Source organism: Gallus gallus, chromosome 23 (genome assembly GCF_016699485.2).
Source record: "Gallus gallus isolate bGalGal1 chromosome 23, bGalGal1.mat.broiler.GRCg7b, whole genome shotgun sequence".
NCBI classification, from domain to species: domain Eukaryota; kingdom Metazoa; phylum Chordata; class Aves; order Galliformes; family Phasianidae; genus Gallus; species Gallus gallus.
The window spans coordinates 5,973,924-5,989,233 of NC_052554.1; the positions used below are offsets into that span (position 1 = coordinate 5,973,924).

General features: G+C 39.3%; 2 protein-coding genes across 9 annotated transcripts; one reads left to right on the forward strand and one right to left on the reverse strand.

Annotated features, from left to right (window-relative positions):
• Nucleotides 1-106: 106 nt before the first annotated feature.
• Nucleotides 107-4,219, forward strand: PNRC2 (proline rich nuclear receptor coactivator 2). Of its 3 annotated transcripts, none has more exons than NM_001397363.1 (3): nt 107-254; nt 888-1,109; nt 1,871-4,219. In NM_001397363.1, exon 3 carries the CDS (start codon nt 1,889-1,891, stop codon nt 2,312-2,314), a length of 426 nt encoding a protein of 141 aa, NP_001384292.1. In that variant the 5' UTR covers nt 107-254; nt 888-1,109; nt 1,871-1,888; the 3' UTR covers nt 2,315-4,219. The 3 variants fall into 3 exon arrangements, with proteins under 3 accessions (NP_001384292.1, NP_001006315.2, XP_046759518.1); NM_001006315.2 differs by having other exon boundaries at nt 904-1,109; XM_046903562.1 differs by lacking the exon at nt 107-254 and adding an exon at nt 282-448 and having other exon boundaries at nt 904-1,109; nt 1,871-4,046.
• Nucleotides 4,220-4,631: 412 nt separating this feature from the next.
• Nucleotides 4,632-15,262, reverse strand: SRSF10 (serine/arginine-rich splicing factor 10). 6 transcript variants are annotated; one of them, XM_015297677.4, is made up of 7 exons: nt 15,091-15,262; nt 13,199-13,303; nt 11,407-11,510; nt 9,543-9,705; nt 9,206-9,259; nt 8,926-9,027; nt 4,632-5,861 (listed from the first exon to the last, which is right to left on the reverse strand). In XM_015297677.4, the coding sequence occupies exons 1-7, from the start codon at nt 15,153-15,155 to the stop codon at nt 5,843-5,845; spliced, it is 612 nt and encodes a 203-aa protein (XP_015153163.1). In that variant the 5' UTR covers nt 15,156-15,262; the 3' UTR covers nt 4,632-5,842. The 6 variants fall into 6 exon arrangements, with proteins under 6 accessions (XP_015153163.1, XP_015153165.1, XP_015153164.1 ...); XM_015297679.4 differs by lacking the exon at nt 8,926-9,027 and having other exon boundaries at nt 9,206-9,256; XM_015297678.4 differs by lacking the exon at nt 8,926-9,027.
• Nucleotides 15,263-15,310: the final 48 nt, after the last annotated feature.

Here is a 15,310-nt window from a genome sequence, read left to right on the forward strand (position 1 = left end):
CTCTCATTGGCTGCAGGGATCATGCAGCGCGCTCATATTGGCTGGAACACGGCGATCTGGGAGGCAGGGAGAGGTTTTAAAAGACGCTGGGAGTGACCGCCATTTTGTATGGGGGACGGAGAAGCGGTGGTGCGGTTGGCTTTGCTACGTGGGGGCTCGGGGAAGTGCCGGCAGTGAGCGGCGGGGTCGGGGTCGGTTCGGAAGGGCCTGCGCGTTTGTCTGTGGCTGTAGGCGGACGGCACGGACAGAAGTCGGTAAGGGTGGGGCGCTGCGGAAGGGCCGGGTGCCGCCATGTTGTGCTCGCGACGCCGCGCCATTGTTGGGATCGGGGCGGGGGCGGAGAGGGGAGCGCGGCCCCTGAGAATTGAGTTCGGGAGAACCACGGGCCGGGCGCCGAACTGTTCAAGAGCTGCCGAGGAATGACGTGGCGACGGAGGGGCCGACAAGGGTGGGGAAGCGGCCCGAGGCAGCAGTGGGAGTTGCGATGGGTCGGAGCTGTGCCCGCTGCTGGGCGCTTCGTGCCCTCAGGGGGTTTCGCCCCCTCGGCTTTTTCCTCCCGGAGCGCTTCCCGTTGAGTTAGACTTTTTTTCCATATGAGAACAAGGATCAGGGTCTTGTTCGTCTCATCCTAATTAAAATGCTTATTGGACTAAGCTGTCAGCAGCACAGTGAAAATGCTGTTCTCTGTGAAATGCTAAGTATGACAATAAGGTTAATATAAATAAAATAAAACTAGTACTGTCGGGTTTGAAGCGTATATTCGGCTTTAACAACGCAGAGAGACACGGGTGACTGCTAATTCTGTGAATTTTATCTTCTTCTGGTAATGTTTCTTTGTAGTTCTAAACCTGAAAGGGAAAACAGTTGTTCCCTGTGTCTGATTTCAGACTCTCTTTCATGCAGTTGTGACTTCTCCCCTTGGAGTTTAGTGCTGAGAATCTGATGTTGGGCTCGGCTGCCTGGCTGAACACAGCGGATCGGCCCATGAAAACCTCTGTTCCTAGCCAAAGGAAGGAGTCTAGTGAAAGGCAGCACCTACTCTTTCAGGCTTGGAAGCAAGAAAGGGGGCAAGAATTGGAGAGTGTGGAATCGGAGAAGACTACTGAAAGGTAAATGAGATGTGGAGGGAATAGGATGATTGCAGGAGAGTCAGCATGAAGGTGCCAAATATGTGATAGCATCTTGCATTTCCTCCAGAGATCCTGTTACAAACAGCTGCTTCACACTTGGATGTGTTTTCAGTTCACCTAAGGTTTTTAATTTGTATTCCTGAAGTGTGCTCAGGTCTGCCTCTGTGTGCTGCCCCTCATCTCCTTCCAGAAAATTCTGTTCTGGAAAGTAGATCTCACCCCTACATTGCCTTGATTGACTGTGTAACTCCTTAGGGATATCAGGAGTCAAAATAGTCTTTTTTAGACTGGGGTGTGCCTTTATCAGTGTACATTTCACCCAGATCTCTAAGTATAACATAGGCTTGGTTTAAATGTCTAAAAGAATAAATACTGACACTTTTTGTTTGACATCGTGTTTTGTGCACAGTTTATCTTTCACATTTTCCTAGTAGGGCAGTTTGTTGAGGGAAGAAGTGGCATGTCCAGTGGTTGGGCTGTCCAGAGGACCAGCTTTTTCATAAATAGGTAGACAAAGCTGTGCATTGATAAAGGTCTGCGTACATAAAGGACTGGTTTATATACAGTTCCTGAAGGGATGGATCTATACATGATGACCAGCAGGTCAGCCATTAGCAGTAGAATTGTTAAGACAACCCATTGTAGAGGGAGTATCTTCCACTAGGAAGATACAGTGCACTATAATTCAGTTTTCCTGGGTTTAAAAAAGGAAAAATCCAAACTCTTCCCTTTCTTTACAGGTGACATTTAAGTTGAAAATGGGTGGTGGAGAGAGGTTCAACGTTCCAGTTCCCCAGTCTAGAAATATTACCAAGAACCATCAACAACTTAAAAACAGGCAGAAGAATAAGGACCAGAATTCACAGATGAAGAAAACCTATATGAAGAAAGAAAGAGGACATGGATGCAACTCACTGTCTGGTGCATGGCAGGCCATGCAGAAGGCAGGAAAGAACAACGTTCATTTCCCCTGTAATCAAAATTGGAGTCCTAATTTATCAAATCGTAACCTGTTTTTCTCACCTCAGACTAATCAGAACTATGCTGGAGCAAAGTTTAGTGAACCACCCTCACCGAGTGTTCTTCCTAAGCCACCAAGTCACTGGGTACCTGTTTCTTTTAAACCTTCTGATAAAGAAATAATGACATTTCAGCTTAAAACATTGCTTAAAGTCCAGGCTTGAGATGGAACTTTAAATCTTTTATAGTTATTTAAATTTACAGGGCTCCAAATTTGAGAATAGTTATTCAGAACTGCAGATGCACAGGTAATAGGACTAGATGTTCTTGCGTATAGTTGGAAGAGAAGGGGGTAGGTTTACATTCCCAATGCTTTACCTCAAAAGTTGTGTGCTTCATTGATTTTGCTGTTACATAGGGAATTTCTCAAAAATTAATTTGATTCAATCCTAAACTGTCACCAATTACTGTAAGAGTAAATGGGACTGTCCCTAAAAATTGAAATTGAGAGTCTTTTTTGGTAATGGCATTGGAAGACCAGCTTTTACTGAACTTAATGCAGCATTAACTGGGGAAAAAAATGCACTGAAAGCTTTCGTCAGGTACTCTGCCTTTTAACCTTAATCAGATTTTCTAGTTAAAACTCTTCTGATCAGAATCTCCTAGCAGAGTTCTGCCCAGCTGCTAGTGAAAATGCTAAGAGGATTCATTTTTTTTCATATCTGTGAGATTTGACACTCAAGCTTGTGACTAAAATTTAAAGGAACATTTCTACATGTTCTTGAAAAGGTCGAAGAACACATCAAGGAAGTCTGTATTTCAGACTCTCTTCAGCAGTATTTCATTGGAACCTCAACAAGTTAGACTGCCAATTAATGACATACTTTGTATTGCCAGATGACTGCCAAAAAGATCTTCCAAAAATTCTTTGTATTCTGATGCACTGATAAGTTCTAAAACTTTTTTTTATATCATTTTGTAATTGTGAGAAAGCTGGAGTGGTTACTTAAGGTAACTTTAAATTGGTTACCCTATAATTATTTTAAGTTACAATATCTTGTGTAGGTATACAGTGTTTTCATAGGGAAAGACAGCCGTGTAAATAAATGTAATACTTTGTAGCATATGTAAATTTATGCTGGGCTTTCCTGCATAAAGGTATTTTTAGAGCAAGTGGTAAACATTAGATGGCCATGCTGAGGACGTGGCCTGATCTAAGAAAAAATTATTTTGTTAAACACAAGAGGACATATATGGCTGTAGCCTTAGAGTTAATATACAGTGAATGTGTACATTTTACTTGGTCATGGGATCATTTTTAAAATAAATGCAGTGCAAAAGAATTATTTAGAATTTTGTAGTAAAATTTAGAAAAAACTGCTTAAGTTTAAGATACTTATGCTCTGAATGTTGTGCCGATAATCCAGTTGGGTGTCTCACACACAAAGGACAGTTTGATGACATTGAAGTATTGGTAAAATGTTTGTTTCTAAAATGAATCAGTACTACATTTTGTCTCAGTATTTACTAAAATTTGTGAATTTCAGTAACTGGAGCAGTTGTCAATATGTTGATTTCAGTGCTGTCACAGTTCAGCTGATCCTGTAATATAAACACAACTGATGTAATAATTTGAGTCTGAGGTTATGCAAAAAAATCTAGTAACAACTGAAAAAGTGTTTTAACTTGAAAGGGAATTTTACCAATTATCCAATGTTACTTAAAATATTTTTCTGTGCATTCAAATGTAGTGGCAGCTGATTGAATGTTTACAGACCTGTTATTCAAAATGTGATGGAGTTGGCTGTCTTTAAACTCAAGTCTTTCTGATCTGGACCTTTACCAGTGTAAGAGCTGTACTCCAGTTATAATTGTGTGTACTCTATTTCAACTTGTCATTTACTGCATGTGTACAAACTGGAAGTGAAAAAAAAATAAATTTCCCCCCAAAAAACATTTTAAGATGGTAGTGGAAAAGTGGGAGGGTGCATCCTTTTTATGGAGCTCTATAAAGTACTGACACTTTCAAATATCAATTAACTTTGTGAATGCTGCCATTCATATTGCTAACCAGTCCAAACCAAATAAAGATAACTGTAAAAAAAAGTAGCAGCAACTTTAGAAATCCAGATGTATGTTCTGCATGTCTCTTTAGGCTATGAATGTTAGAGGAATCTGGAAATTACTTAACAGTGAAGAATGTTTTTTGAATGATAGTGTCCTCATTCATGTCTTGCCAGTGATTTATGAGCACAGAGCTCAAGAACTAATTCCAGTGGAATTAAGAAAAACTTCATCACCTGTTAAACGGCCACCAGGCTCTGCTCCATAAAGCTTAGCTCGCAAGCAAGACAACCTAGGCTGAACAGATGCAGCTCAGGTTTAGCTGAGTAGAGCTGCACTCATGCTTTCTGCTACCTCTCATAAGTGACTGGCTCAAGTTCTCTGAGCTAGAGGGGAACCATCCTTGATTATTTCAGTGCTTGGTGACCAATCTGCAAGACTACAGCTGTATTAATTAAGTCAGAAGGTGCTCTCAAGTTATAGTCAAAACTTGTACATTTTATTCCCAATTCACAGGGTTATTTGCACAGATGGAACACAAAACTCAAGAAAAAAGGATGTGTATGAATAAAACATTAGCATCTTTTGATCAAACACACTACAGGGTACATAGTTTTCCCTTCCTATTATAGTCTCATCAGTAAGAGCATCTCTAGACAATTATTATAGCAATGGACTACAGACTTTTTAAGCATGTTACAAGATAAATGGAGAAAACCAGCAAATATTAATGGGTGATTATGTCCTAAAAATGTGTAATTTTTTTCCTTTGTACTTCAAACCATTATCTGCAGTATTCCTGCCAAAAATCATAGCAGTGCTGCAGCATGTATCAACCCCGTTGGCCTCTGGATATATTCCAAGCTGTTACCCCAGACTAAACATTAAGGAAAAAAGAAAAAAGCTCTTCCCAAGAGCAGAGTTCAAAATAACATTTAAATTGAAAATTTCCACTTTGAATAAAGCCATTATACTGCACATTTAAACATATTTAAAAGACATAGAAAGGATAACATTTAGCTTTCAGAGACCAGTCTGTCATAGTCCCTAGTTTAAACACCCAGCTACTTAACCACTAAATTTAAGATTTTTAATTATCAGTCGGGTGCATGGACTTTTAGTGAAAAAGAAGTTCCAATAGAGCCTTCTATTACTGCTGAGATAAATCAATATTCTGCAAATATTTTAGAGCACAGCCATTACTTTCAGCAGAATTTTACATAGTACTTCAATTCTACAAATTTTTGCAGGAATGACAAAATCTAGTTTACCACAGAAAAACATAATTCCCACCATTCTTGAGACTCCAAAAGAAAGATGCTTATACATGATCTTTTGTAGCCCGCATGTTCTTGCATTCCAGCTGTGCATAACCTGCAGGTAGCTTGCACAAGACAGGCTACTTTTTTTTTTTTTTTTTTTTTTAAAGAGCAGGAATAGGATGCCTGCATCAAGGAAGGGAGATGTTATCTAGATGGGCTGTGGCGTGACTTGCGTGAATGCGTAAACATTCCCTGCTCTTTTGGCCACATCCTGCTAACTCGTCCCCAACTGAAAGGCCCACAGAACAGCTTCTTCACAATTTTTCCATGGGAGCAAGAACTAGGACAACATCTTTATTCATGCACTCTTGAAACATCGTGGGTTTGTGTTCGGCTTTTCTGGCTTGTTCATATACACAAGTCAAGTCAAAGTTTAGTCCTACCTCTGGGAGAGAAAGAAAGAACCATCAGAACTGTCAGATACTACATTATACTTGCAATGAATTGGATTTTCAAAACAAAAAAATTAAACTGTGCTATATACAAATGTTGAGGCACACAATATAAGGACATGCTGACACAGTAATTAAGGTATGTCACTATTACTCTTTCAACACAAATTAGAAACAGCCTGGACTAGAAAGACTTTCTCCTTCCTCTCTGTAGTTGTAGCTGTAGTTGTAGTTCTGGCTGGGCTAATGTGAACTTTAGGTACAGCAATCCTCTGCAGGTTGCTGATTAAAACATAACCACACACTCCCAAGAGAACAGTGAACCACTTCAGCAGAATTTTAGTTCTGAAGAGCATATTCATTTGTAGAAGCTTAAGTAGTGTGGGTTTTCTGCTGTTGCAAGCCATTTCTATGCACAACTACAATATTCACAGCTCAGTGACTGGTAAGCCCACTCTTAACGCTTCCTAAGCATTCAAGTGATTCTCAGAATAGTTTTTATTCAGTGGCTGACAAAGGACTAGTTGTATATTCCACAGGCGCCAGGAGGCAGCTTGAATTCTATCAAAGTTGCTAGAGAACCACTGCTGGCACTTTTAATATGACAAGTGTAAAACAATGAGCCATTGCGAGAAATTTGCTTATATGTGAATCTTCAGTCACTGATTTTCAGTAGTTCATAACCTGACTAATATCTGAATTAAAACCACAGGGGAGTCTATCCAGTAATAATGAAAAGTTAACTGAAAAGAAATGTCAATATATTAGACTAAAACATATGCTTATCATTCTTATTTCATCTAGTACCCCTTTAAAAATAGAAAATGATATTTATTCAGGCAACAAATGATAAATTCCTGACTTTACTGAAATACTATAGTAAGGATTTTACTCCATAAGGGATGCATAGCTCTATTCCTAGCCATGCTTTGGAGTCAAATTCTAAAGCTACAATAATTCCAGTGGATCAGTATTTCCTTCATTTTTTTTTTATTACAGCATGTTTGCTAAATTTACAGCAAGCAGAAAATAAGCTGGGTCTTTAGTTATTTTGATCAAAACATTGATGTTTTAAAGGTAGTACACAATATCTGTTAAAAAGAACATATAAAAATACCTTTTTAGAAGCCTCTATAAGAAAGGAAATACAAAGTTTAATCCCACAACTTTCCTCTGCTAGAGCTGCACACTACTGCTACAGTTTTAAATAGACTTTATACTGTTTTTAAACTATACACCCAGTAAAGTCTACAAAACTAAAGGAACGTGCATATAAATGATTGCATAGCAGAACATGAACATTAACTGCAAACAGTAAAGAAAAAAGTTAGAAATACTACCAAACGTACTAAGGTTCCTAGAAGCAATCCCCTAAGCACGTTCCGCTACTAACATTTAAAAGCCATCTGTATTTCTCGAAAGGCCCTGCTGAACACACTAAAACCCTAAAACATTTCTCTAAAAATGACCTTTTTGAAATCTGTGTCTTCATACACCGCTACACAGACAGTACAGAACAACGGGTGTTTGATGCTGGCTTTTAAGATAAAGAGAAAAAAAAACAATGCCAAAAGCCATTTTCATAACAAAATATCTTGCCTTCTTCTAGAGAAATACTGTTAAGATTACACACTGGTTTTATTATTTTTCACATTCAATTTACTAAACGTACTGTATTAGTAAAACTAAATAGCTAGAGATGCAGCTCTTGTTCATATCCAACTTTAAACATTTGTTCTTAAGTAAAATGAAATTTTGTAACCTAACCACTATCCATTCTGAGGAGGAAGTGATTCAGACTTGCTTGACTAAATACTTTTTGATGTATAAAAGCAAGTCTTTTTTACTCAAGAGAGATGGCTACAGTTTTATACCTATGAATACACCAACTAACCACAGGAGTCATTGGCATAAAAGTTGAGTTCTTATATACTGTACACACACAACTCGAAACAATCTACTTGTATCTAACAGCAGGAAAACTAAGCAATTTCATGGTTAACTGCTCACTAAAATTTAGAATAGATACAAAAACTGTGTAAAATGTACACACAACCTAATATTTAGTTGCTCTGTCATTTTCTGGAATCTGAATTTAATTTTTCATTTCAAGGTGTTCCCCCCCCACCCCCCATTTAGTATTAGAAACCAGGTCAAGAGCAGTGAAGCCTCGTTCCTGACAAGTCACAGCAATGCACAATCTCTGACTGAGCTTCCAAGCCCAACTGTCTCCCCATGCAGTCTATGCAGCGGTAGCACCATCTCTCCAGATAGCAGAGAAATTTCAAAAATCGCTCTCCACAGAGCTCCATTTACCAACCTACTTGTCATTGGGCATGGAGAATACAGAAACCTGCCTTTGAACAACGGAAACATAAAATTACCAGCCTGCATTTCACAGCAGTCAGTGTTGCGCTACAGCTGTCCAGTTTTCCATTTTACCACGATGTTTAGCATTAAAGAACATGTTAAACAGTTGGTTTAACTGTTCAGTACAAACTGGTACCAATTGCTACGGGCATGACATTTTCAACAGGACAATGTTGCAAATTACGACCAATCAAGTCATCACCAATATCTAAGCATTAAAAATGCAAACCTTTACAAAAATATACATTGAGACACCACAGTCAATTCAGTAGCTGCCCATAACATGTAACCAAGAGGACATTCTCTCTCTCTCTCCCTCTGTTTCAGTGGCTGCTCCACACTGTTTTAAATTTTAACCATGTCTGCTACAGGGAAAACTGACAAAGAAAAGATTTTTTAGCACTGTTGCAACATCATATTCCTGATAATTTAAGTAAACTGAACTGTGTGTAAATGAATCTTACATGCCTAAAACCAACATGGATTCACTATTAGTGGCCACTGGACTTGGGACTAGTCCAAGACCTTGATCTGGATTTTGACCTAGATCTAGAATGTGATCTTGACTGTGATTTGGATCTAGCTGGTTCTTTTTTTCTCGACTCCTTTTCATATCTTGAGCTGGACTTATAGTGTGTTTTAGAATCTGTTTTAGAAGTGCCTCTAGATTTGGTGTGAGATGCAGACCTAGACCGTGATTTAGCCTTCATTTCTTTCTTGGGCTGTGACTTGGATCGTGATCTTGAATTGGACTTAGATCTTGAAAAAGATCGATTGCGGTGTTTGAACCTATCAGAATAAAGGGGAGAGAGGAGATTTGAATATAAAAACACTATTCTTAGACATCTAGTACATTAAAAATCGTTTACCAATTTTTTTGCAGGAGAAACTTTTTTTTTTTTTAAACCTACAGTTAGGGAATACAGTGATCTAGCTTTCAATGTTAAAAGTGTAAAAATTATTTTACCTATCATTGTCCGAATGGCTCCTGCTACGACGAGGTCTTCCAGTAGGTCTACTGCTAGAAAGGTACATCAGAAAAAGTAAACGGTGACAAATACCTATGTATGTATACAAGTGATTAATAATTTTTTTTAAACATGCATTTGCTTTTTAGTTATTCTTCGATGAACCACAAAATCATTTCATCCAGTGTCTCATATGATGCAGCATGCAAGTACATAACTTCCACAAGATATTACAAAAAAAGAAAATTCAAAATTTGTAACAATTAAATAGCCAGTGTGGTGTTTTTGCTCCAAGAGACTGCTGTGTTGTTGAAGTCAAACACATGCTACACTTACTTTCTGGGACTATATGATCTTCTATAGCTGTAATCAAAAGAGCGACTTCTAGATCGTCTCCTTTCATAACTCCGACTTCTAGATCGCCTGTATCTGTCATAGTCATCGTAACGAGAAGAACTGTATAGATTCCTCCCCTCCTTGGCTTTCATTTGATTTGGTGCTGGGAAAAAAAAAAACAAACAACGTTTAACATTTAAAGTTTTTTAAAAAGTACCCTACTTCCCTTTTAGTGACAGCACTGCTGCTACCCATGTATTTGACATTTAGAAGAAAACCTCTTAGTGATTCTAGCAAAGATGCTTATGAAAAGGACAGGAAAAAATAGACAGGAGAGGGACAGCAGTAAGCCACTTGAATTTTGCTGCTTTAAATGCTGGACAGGAGCATTGTTACCTTGCGAGTAATACTAATCTAGAAAGAAAGCAAACAAATCCAAAAAACAACCCCACACCACCAAAACAACACAAAGGAAGACAGAAAAAAACCAGCACAAACAGTAACTAGACTGGAATGCTTCACAGAGCCAGACACACAGAATTGCTTCTGTAATGCGATTTCAGGCCACCTCGAAACAGTGACAGGCTGCCTGAAAAATTAAACCCATGAGCAAGACGTCCCAGCATTCCTGAATTTACCTAAGAAACAGCAGCTAACAGTAAATTAATTAAACACAGTACCACGCATTAAACTTGATCCATAGTCTTAATAATTAAGTCAACTTATACAGAAGCTGCAATTGATGATGCCACACAGAGAAGTTTGATTCAACAAGTATCCCCCTCCCATATATAACAATGCAAATTCACACTGTAACTTTAATATTAAAAACATTACATAGAATGAATGAAATTAGAAGTCTTTTGTTTTAACAAAAAAAGCGCAGCTATCTTTCTTTTGTATTAAATCCCATTTTCATTCAAACACAGAGGCCACAGTCCATGTATTTTTAAATGTATCATGCTGTACAGAGCACTACCTGTACTAGCAGCTAAAATTTTCATGATTTAACTGCTCCTATTGACAACGCTAAAGTAGATTAATTTTTTCGTTCAGAAACTTAATCCCAACGTTTAGATACAGGACAGATGCTTGTTGTGCAGTGCATATCATTTCCATCGAGATCAGTAGAAGTTAAATGTGTACATTTCAAGGGCTACTTTGATAGTTTTAGCTGAAAAATCTTTAAGGCACTTTTATTAACACGCTGCACATCAATATTATTATTCTGTCCTATTCCAATAGGTAGGCAGGTTGTATACTCCTTGAAAGCATCTTTTCTTTAATATATGATATCAGTGTCTACCTATATATTGAGAATACATTCATGAGTAACAGATAGAAAATCCTTAAGTTACTTAAAACAAGACTTATTTTCCAAGTTGAAATGAGATGCCTTGAAATTAATTTTCCTGAAACCAAACGAAAATGAAGATGTTACCTCAATCCTGGAAACTGGACTGCACTGGGAAATGTCAACAGAGAATCAAGTACACGCTTCAGCACAATATAAACATTGCTATGCATTAACATTTGGTTACTCATTTTGACAGGTAAAATTTTTGAAAGTGTTCCTGAAAAAAAAAAGCTGGACAGCTGCACAGAGTTCTTAAGTACATTCAGCTAGTAGCAAGAATTAGATTGTGGTGACTGTTACACTTAGCTAGCTGTTTTTAATTAGCCAAAATACATTAATGTCTTCAATCCAAACCATCCTTTGATAAAAGGAAAAAAACCACAACCACGTACTATTTATATGTCAGTAATAATGTATCACAACAATTAATAACACATGCAATGTCATCTAACGCTAAACGTTATGGCTAAAGTCATACTCTGATGGAACACCCAGGGAGGCACTTACTCTTCCGATCACCCTGTGCAAACTGGATTTCTATTTGCCGACCACAAATCCACTTTCGGTCCAAATTATGGAGAGCATCTTCTGCATCGCGGACATCTTCAAATGTGGGGAGTGTTAAGGTACTTGAGAATGAGAGTCGTTTACAGATTTGGTATTGAAAAGAAATCAGTTATTTTCTAGTTTTACAGGCAATTATTTCTGGACGTTTTGCTCACACTAGCATGTACTGCAACTTTTTTTTTTTTTTTTTAATTAACCACCAACTATCTGAGACTTCCTATAATCAAATCAAAAACTAGCAATACAGCCATGAACTTACCAATCAGCAAGCAACTGCTATGCAATACCCTAACATTTTTCTTCTTCCACTCGTAAGGAAGAAAACTGTATCCTTCTCAAAAATGCATTATTTGCTAATGGTGATTCAACTCTCTGCACTACATTGACTTTACTGAAAAGAAATCTTAGTTCTCAAGTTGCTAGGCACACAGACAATAGAAATCAGTATTTGTTTATTAGTTTTAGAATTGGGATGAAGCTTTCCTTTTTATCCACTGATTGTTTTAAGTTTAAATAATGTAATGCCAAGAACATCTATACAGATCTTCAACAGCCTGAGATAAAGGCATACACTAAAACCACTGCACTACCAATGTTCAGGAACAGAATAATTACTAATTTTTATCTGTGATTGATTGCTACTTTAACTCACACACATTCCAGCTATGGGGCAAAGAGCCAGGTGCCTTTCTTCTCATAGTAACTCAGTTCAGCAGCAGCAGCAGCATCTATGCAGAAAACAAACTATCAAGTGGTAGGTATAAGTATCTCCATTACCAAGAATGAATGCACTTTCGTTCCAGACCACAGTTATGACATCACTCACAATGTAACAGGTTTTGCCAATGGACTAAACCAGCATCATTCATCAAATTACTGCTCACATGACAAACAGAAGAAAAACTGTTATTCTGTAGGATACATCAGGTATGACTCCTTTAAGCTTGGCCACCATTCAACTTCATCTTGACCTTTAAATCTTTAAGGGCTTGTCAGAAGGACTTGTCATGAGATGCTTGGCCAAAAATGACAGATGGCTTTATCTTTTACTTTGAAAAACAACCTTTTCCCCCTTTTGTAGATAAAGCGAAGCTTTGTCTCCCATTATGGCTTGTCCTTCTTCCAGCTTTTCTTTATTTTTTCTTTTCCCAAACTGTCCCTTCTCTTCAAGCCTGATCCTTAAGAGGTCTTTGGCTTGTCTACTTGCCTCAATTGTTGAACTCTACTCTAAAGGTTCTTTCATGCTTTCTCTTTGGGTCGCCATTACTGTACAGCTTTACATTCTGAGGCAACAACAGAGGACAGTAAATTAGGGGACAGTATTAAAGAAAGTTCACCTCATTTTTTATACAATCTGCTTTTGATCAAGTGATTCCAGTTCCCATTTGTTAAATTAACAATAAAAACTAGCCACAGTTTGCTAAGCGCAAGTTTACTTACGTACCAGTTATAATAGAAATCTGGTAGACAATTTTGAGTCAGTGATAAATTTTCATTTCAATCACATAATACCAATTTTAGTGACATAAGAAAGCTTATATATTACTGGACTTTCAAGTTTTGCAAAAAAGGCAAAGAAAGTTAATGTTAAAAAATAACAAGACATATAAAACACTTATCAGATACAACACAAAAGTAAACTACTTTTTCATTTAGATATGTTACCTCTTACACAAACTTGAATTTCAAACTTCAACACCCCTCACTAATCAGCCATCTGAAGAAAGGATATTGAACATAAGCAAATCCTCTGGGACGACGAGTGTAGAAGTCAAGTGGAACGTATACATCAACTATAGGCCCATAACGACCAAACTCACGGCGCAAGTCTTCAGACCTAGAACATCACAAATATCTTACATGTTTTCTCACTATTTAAGGTATTTAAAATATATATATACACTTATATATAATATATACAATATATATGTATCTATCAACAATCACTCATCTTTTTGGATGGAAGAAGATGCATGTAGCAAAATAATTTGGGGGGAAGCATATGAGCTGTTCATTGCTAAAGCAATGCATCAGGCTTCCCAAGAACACCACCAAGGTTCAGAATGCTTAGGATAACCTCGGTATTTTGAAACCAGTGTTCTGTACAACTTAGCAACATAAGTGTAAACAGACGAGAAGACAAGCCAATTCAATGCAAAGGTGGGCAGAAAGTGGAAAAAAGGAATCTAACAATTATTATCATATTAACATTGATTTTACAAAGTGTAAACATGAATGATAACATCCAAAGGAAAAGCACAACGATAATTTTGTCACTCATACTGACTTCTGTAGAATAATCAATACTTACAGCCACATCAAAGAACAAAGCTGGAGAGAGAAACCATTCATGCCCATTAGGTCAGCTGTTCCAAAGATGTGGCTTTAGAGCACAACACAAAACTGTTCAACAGTTTTGTGACAACACTTGAAATAAGTGCTGTCTCCTCAACAGAGGAACTTCTTTATGTGTATTTTCTGGTGTCATTTTAGGACAATAGGGAAACACGCATGTCACATAAACGCAAAACTACATCAAAGAGTTACTGATGCTTATTCCTCTTTCTCCTTTGTTGGAAAAATATCTACACTGTACATTATCAATGACAGCAGAAGGCAGCTATAACAACCAGCTTGCAGGTCTCACAATGAAACCTTCTCTAACAGAAATGTGCTATGTAACTGAAAGCTTACACTGAAAGCCAAAAAGGAAGCACTGTCAGTTAAAAAAAAAAGTTTGAAAATGAGCTTTCTTCCTTGACTTCTAGAAGAAAACCATCTGCAGGCAAAGAAGAAAGAAAACCCGTGCAAGAAGTATCGCTTTTAATTTGAAGGTATGTATATTCTTTATGGTAATAAGGTTCCTAATTCATTCAATCATGCCTACGCCACTGTTTACTGAACACCTTTTGTGCAGCCATCCGGGCAGCACATCTCAGAGTTCAGGCTTGCCATTTACACAACCAGACCCCGCAGCGACTGCCATACCAACCTCACAGTCACCAACAACGTAACTGCTACGCTACAGAAACGGAACGGAGAATACAAATACTCCGACATCTATGAGCAACGGATTCTTTTTAGTTTTTTTTTTTAGCACACTGCGAAAATCTCTCCGTTGAGCCCCTGCACATACGTTTAAGTTTCAGTACAACGTAATTATTACAGAGAAAACAGTTTTCCGTCTCTCCCCTCCCACTGAGCGCCACCGGAGGCCGCAGTCCGTAACAACCAGCGGGAACGCTCCCGCGAGCGGGCAGAAATTACCGCAGTAACGGAACGAACCGCGCGGAATTTCGGGGACATCCTCAACGAAGGCACCGTTGTGCCTTCGGGCAGCACCGCCGATTTATTTCCAGGCTCCAAACCCCGGCGGTCGCCGGCGAACCCCCCTCCCCCACCCGCATCTCCGGGTAGCGGCGCTCCGCGGGGCGGCCGAGCTTTGTTCTCAGGACGGCGTTGGGAAGCGATCCCCGCGAGGCGGAGGAGAGGGCGGCGCCGCGGGGAAAGGGGTGCAGGCAGCAGCTGTGAGGAGGGGGGTGGGCGGCCCGGCCCCGCACGGCCTAGCGAGCCCGCGAAAGCCTGCGCAGCCCCTGCGCCGCGCTGGCGCCTACTCCGACTCACCGGGTGTCGTCGGCCACGTTCCGCACAAAGAGTGAGGTGTTGGGAGGGCGCAGGTAGCGCGACATGGCGGCGGCGGAGGCACGAGGGGCGGCGAGCGGCAGGGCCCAGGCGCGGCGGGAGCCGAGGCTGAGGCGACCCTCCGAGCAGCACGCAGCGCCACCGCCGCCCGCCCGCCCGCCGCCTCTCGCGAGACTTCCCGCAGGGCTTCCGGCGAGAGCTC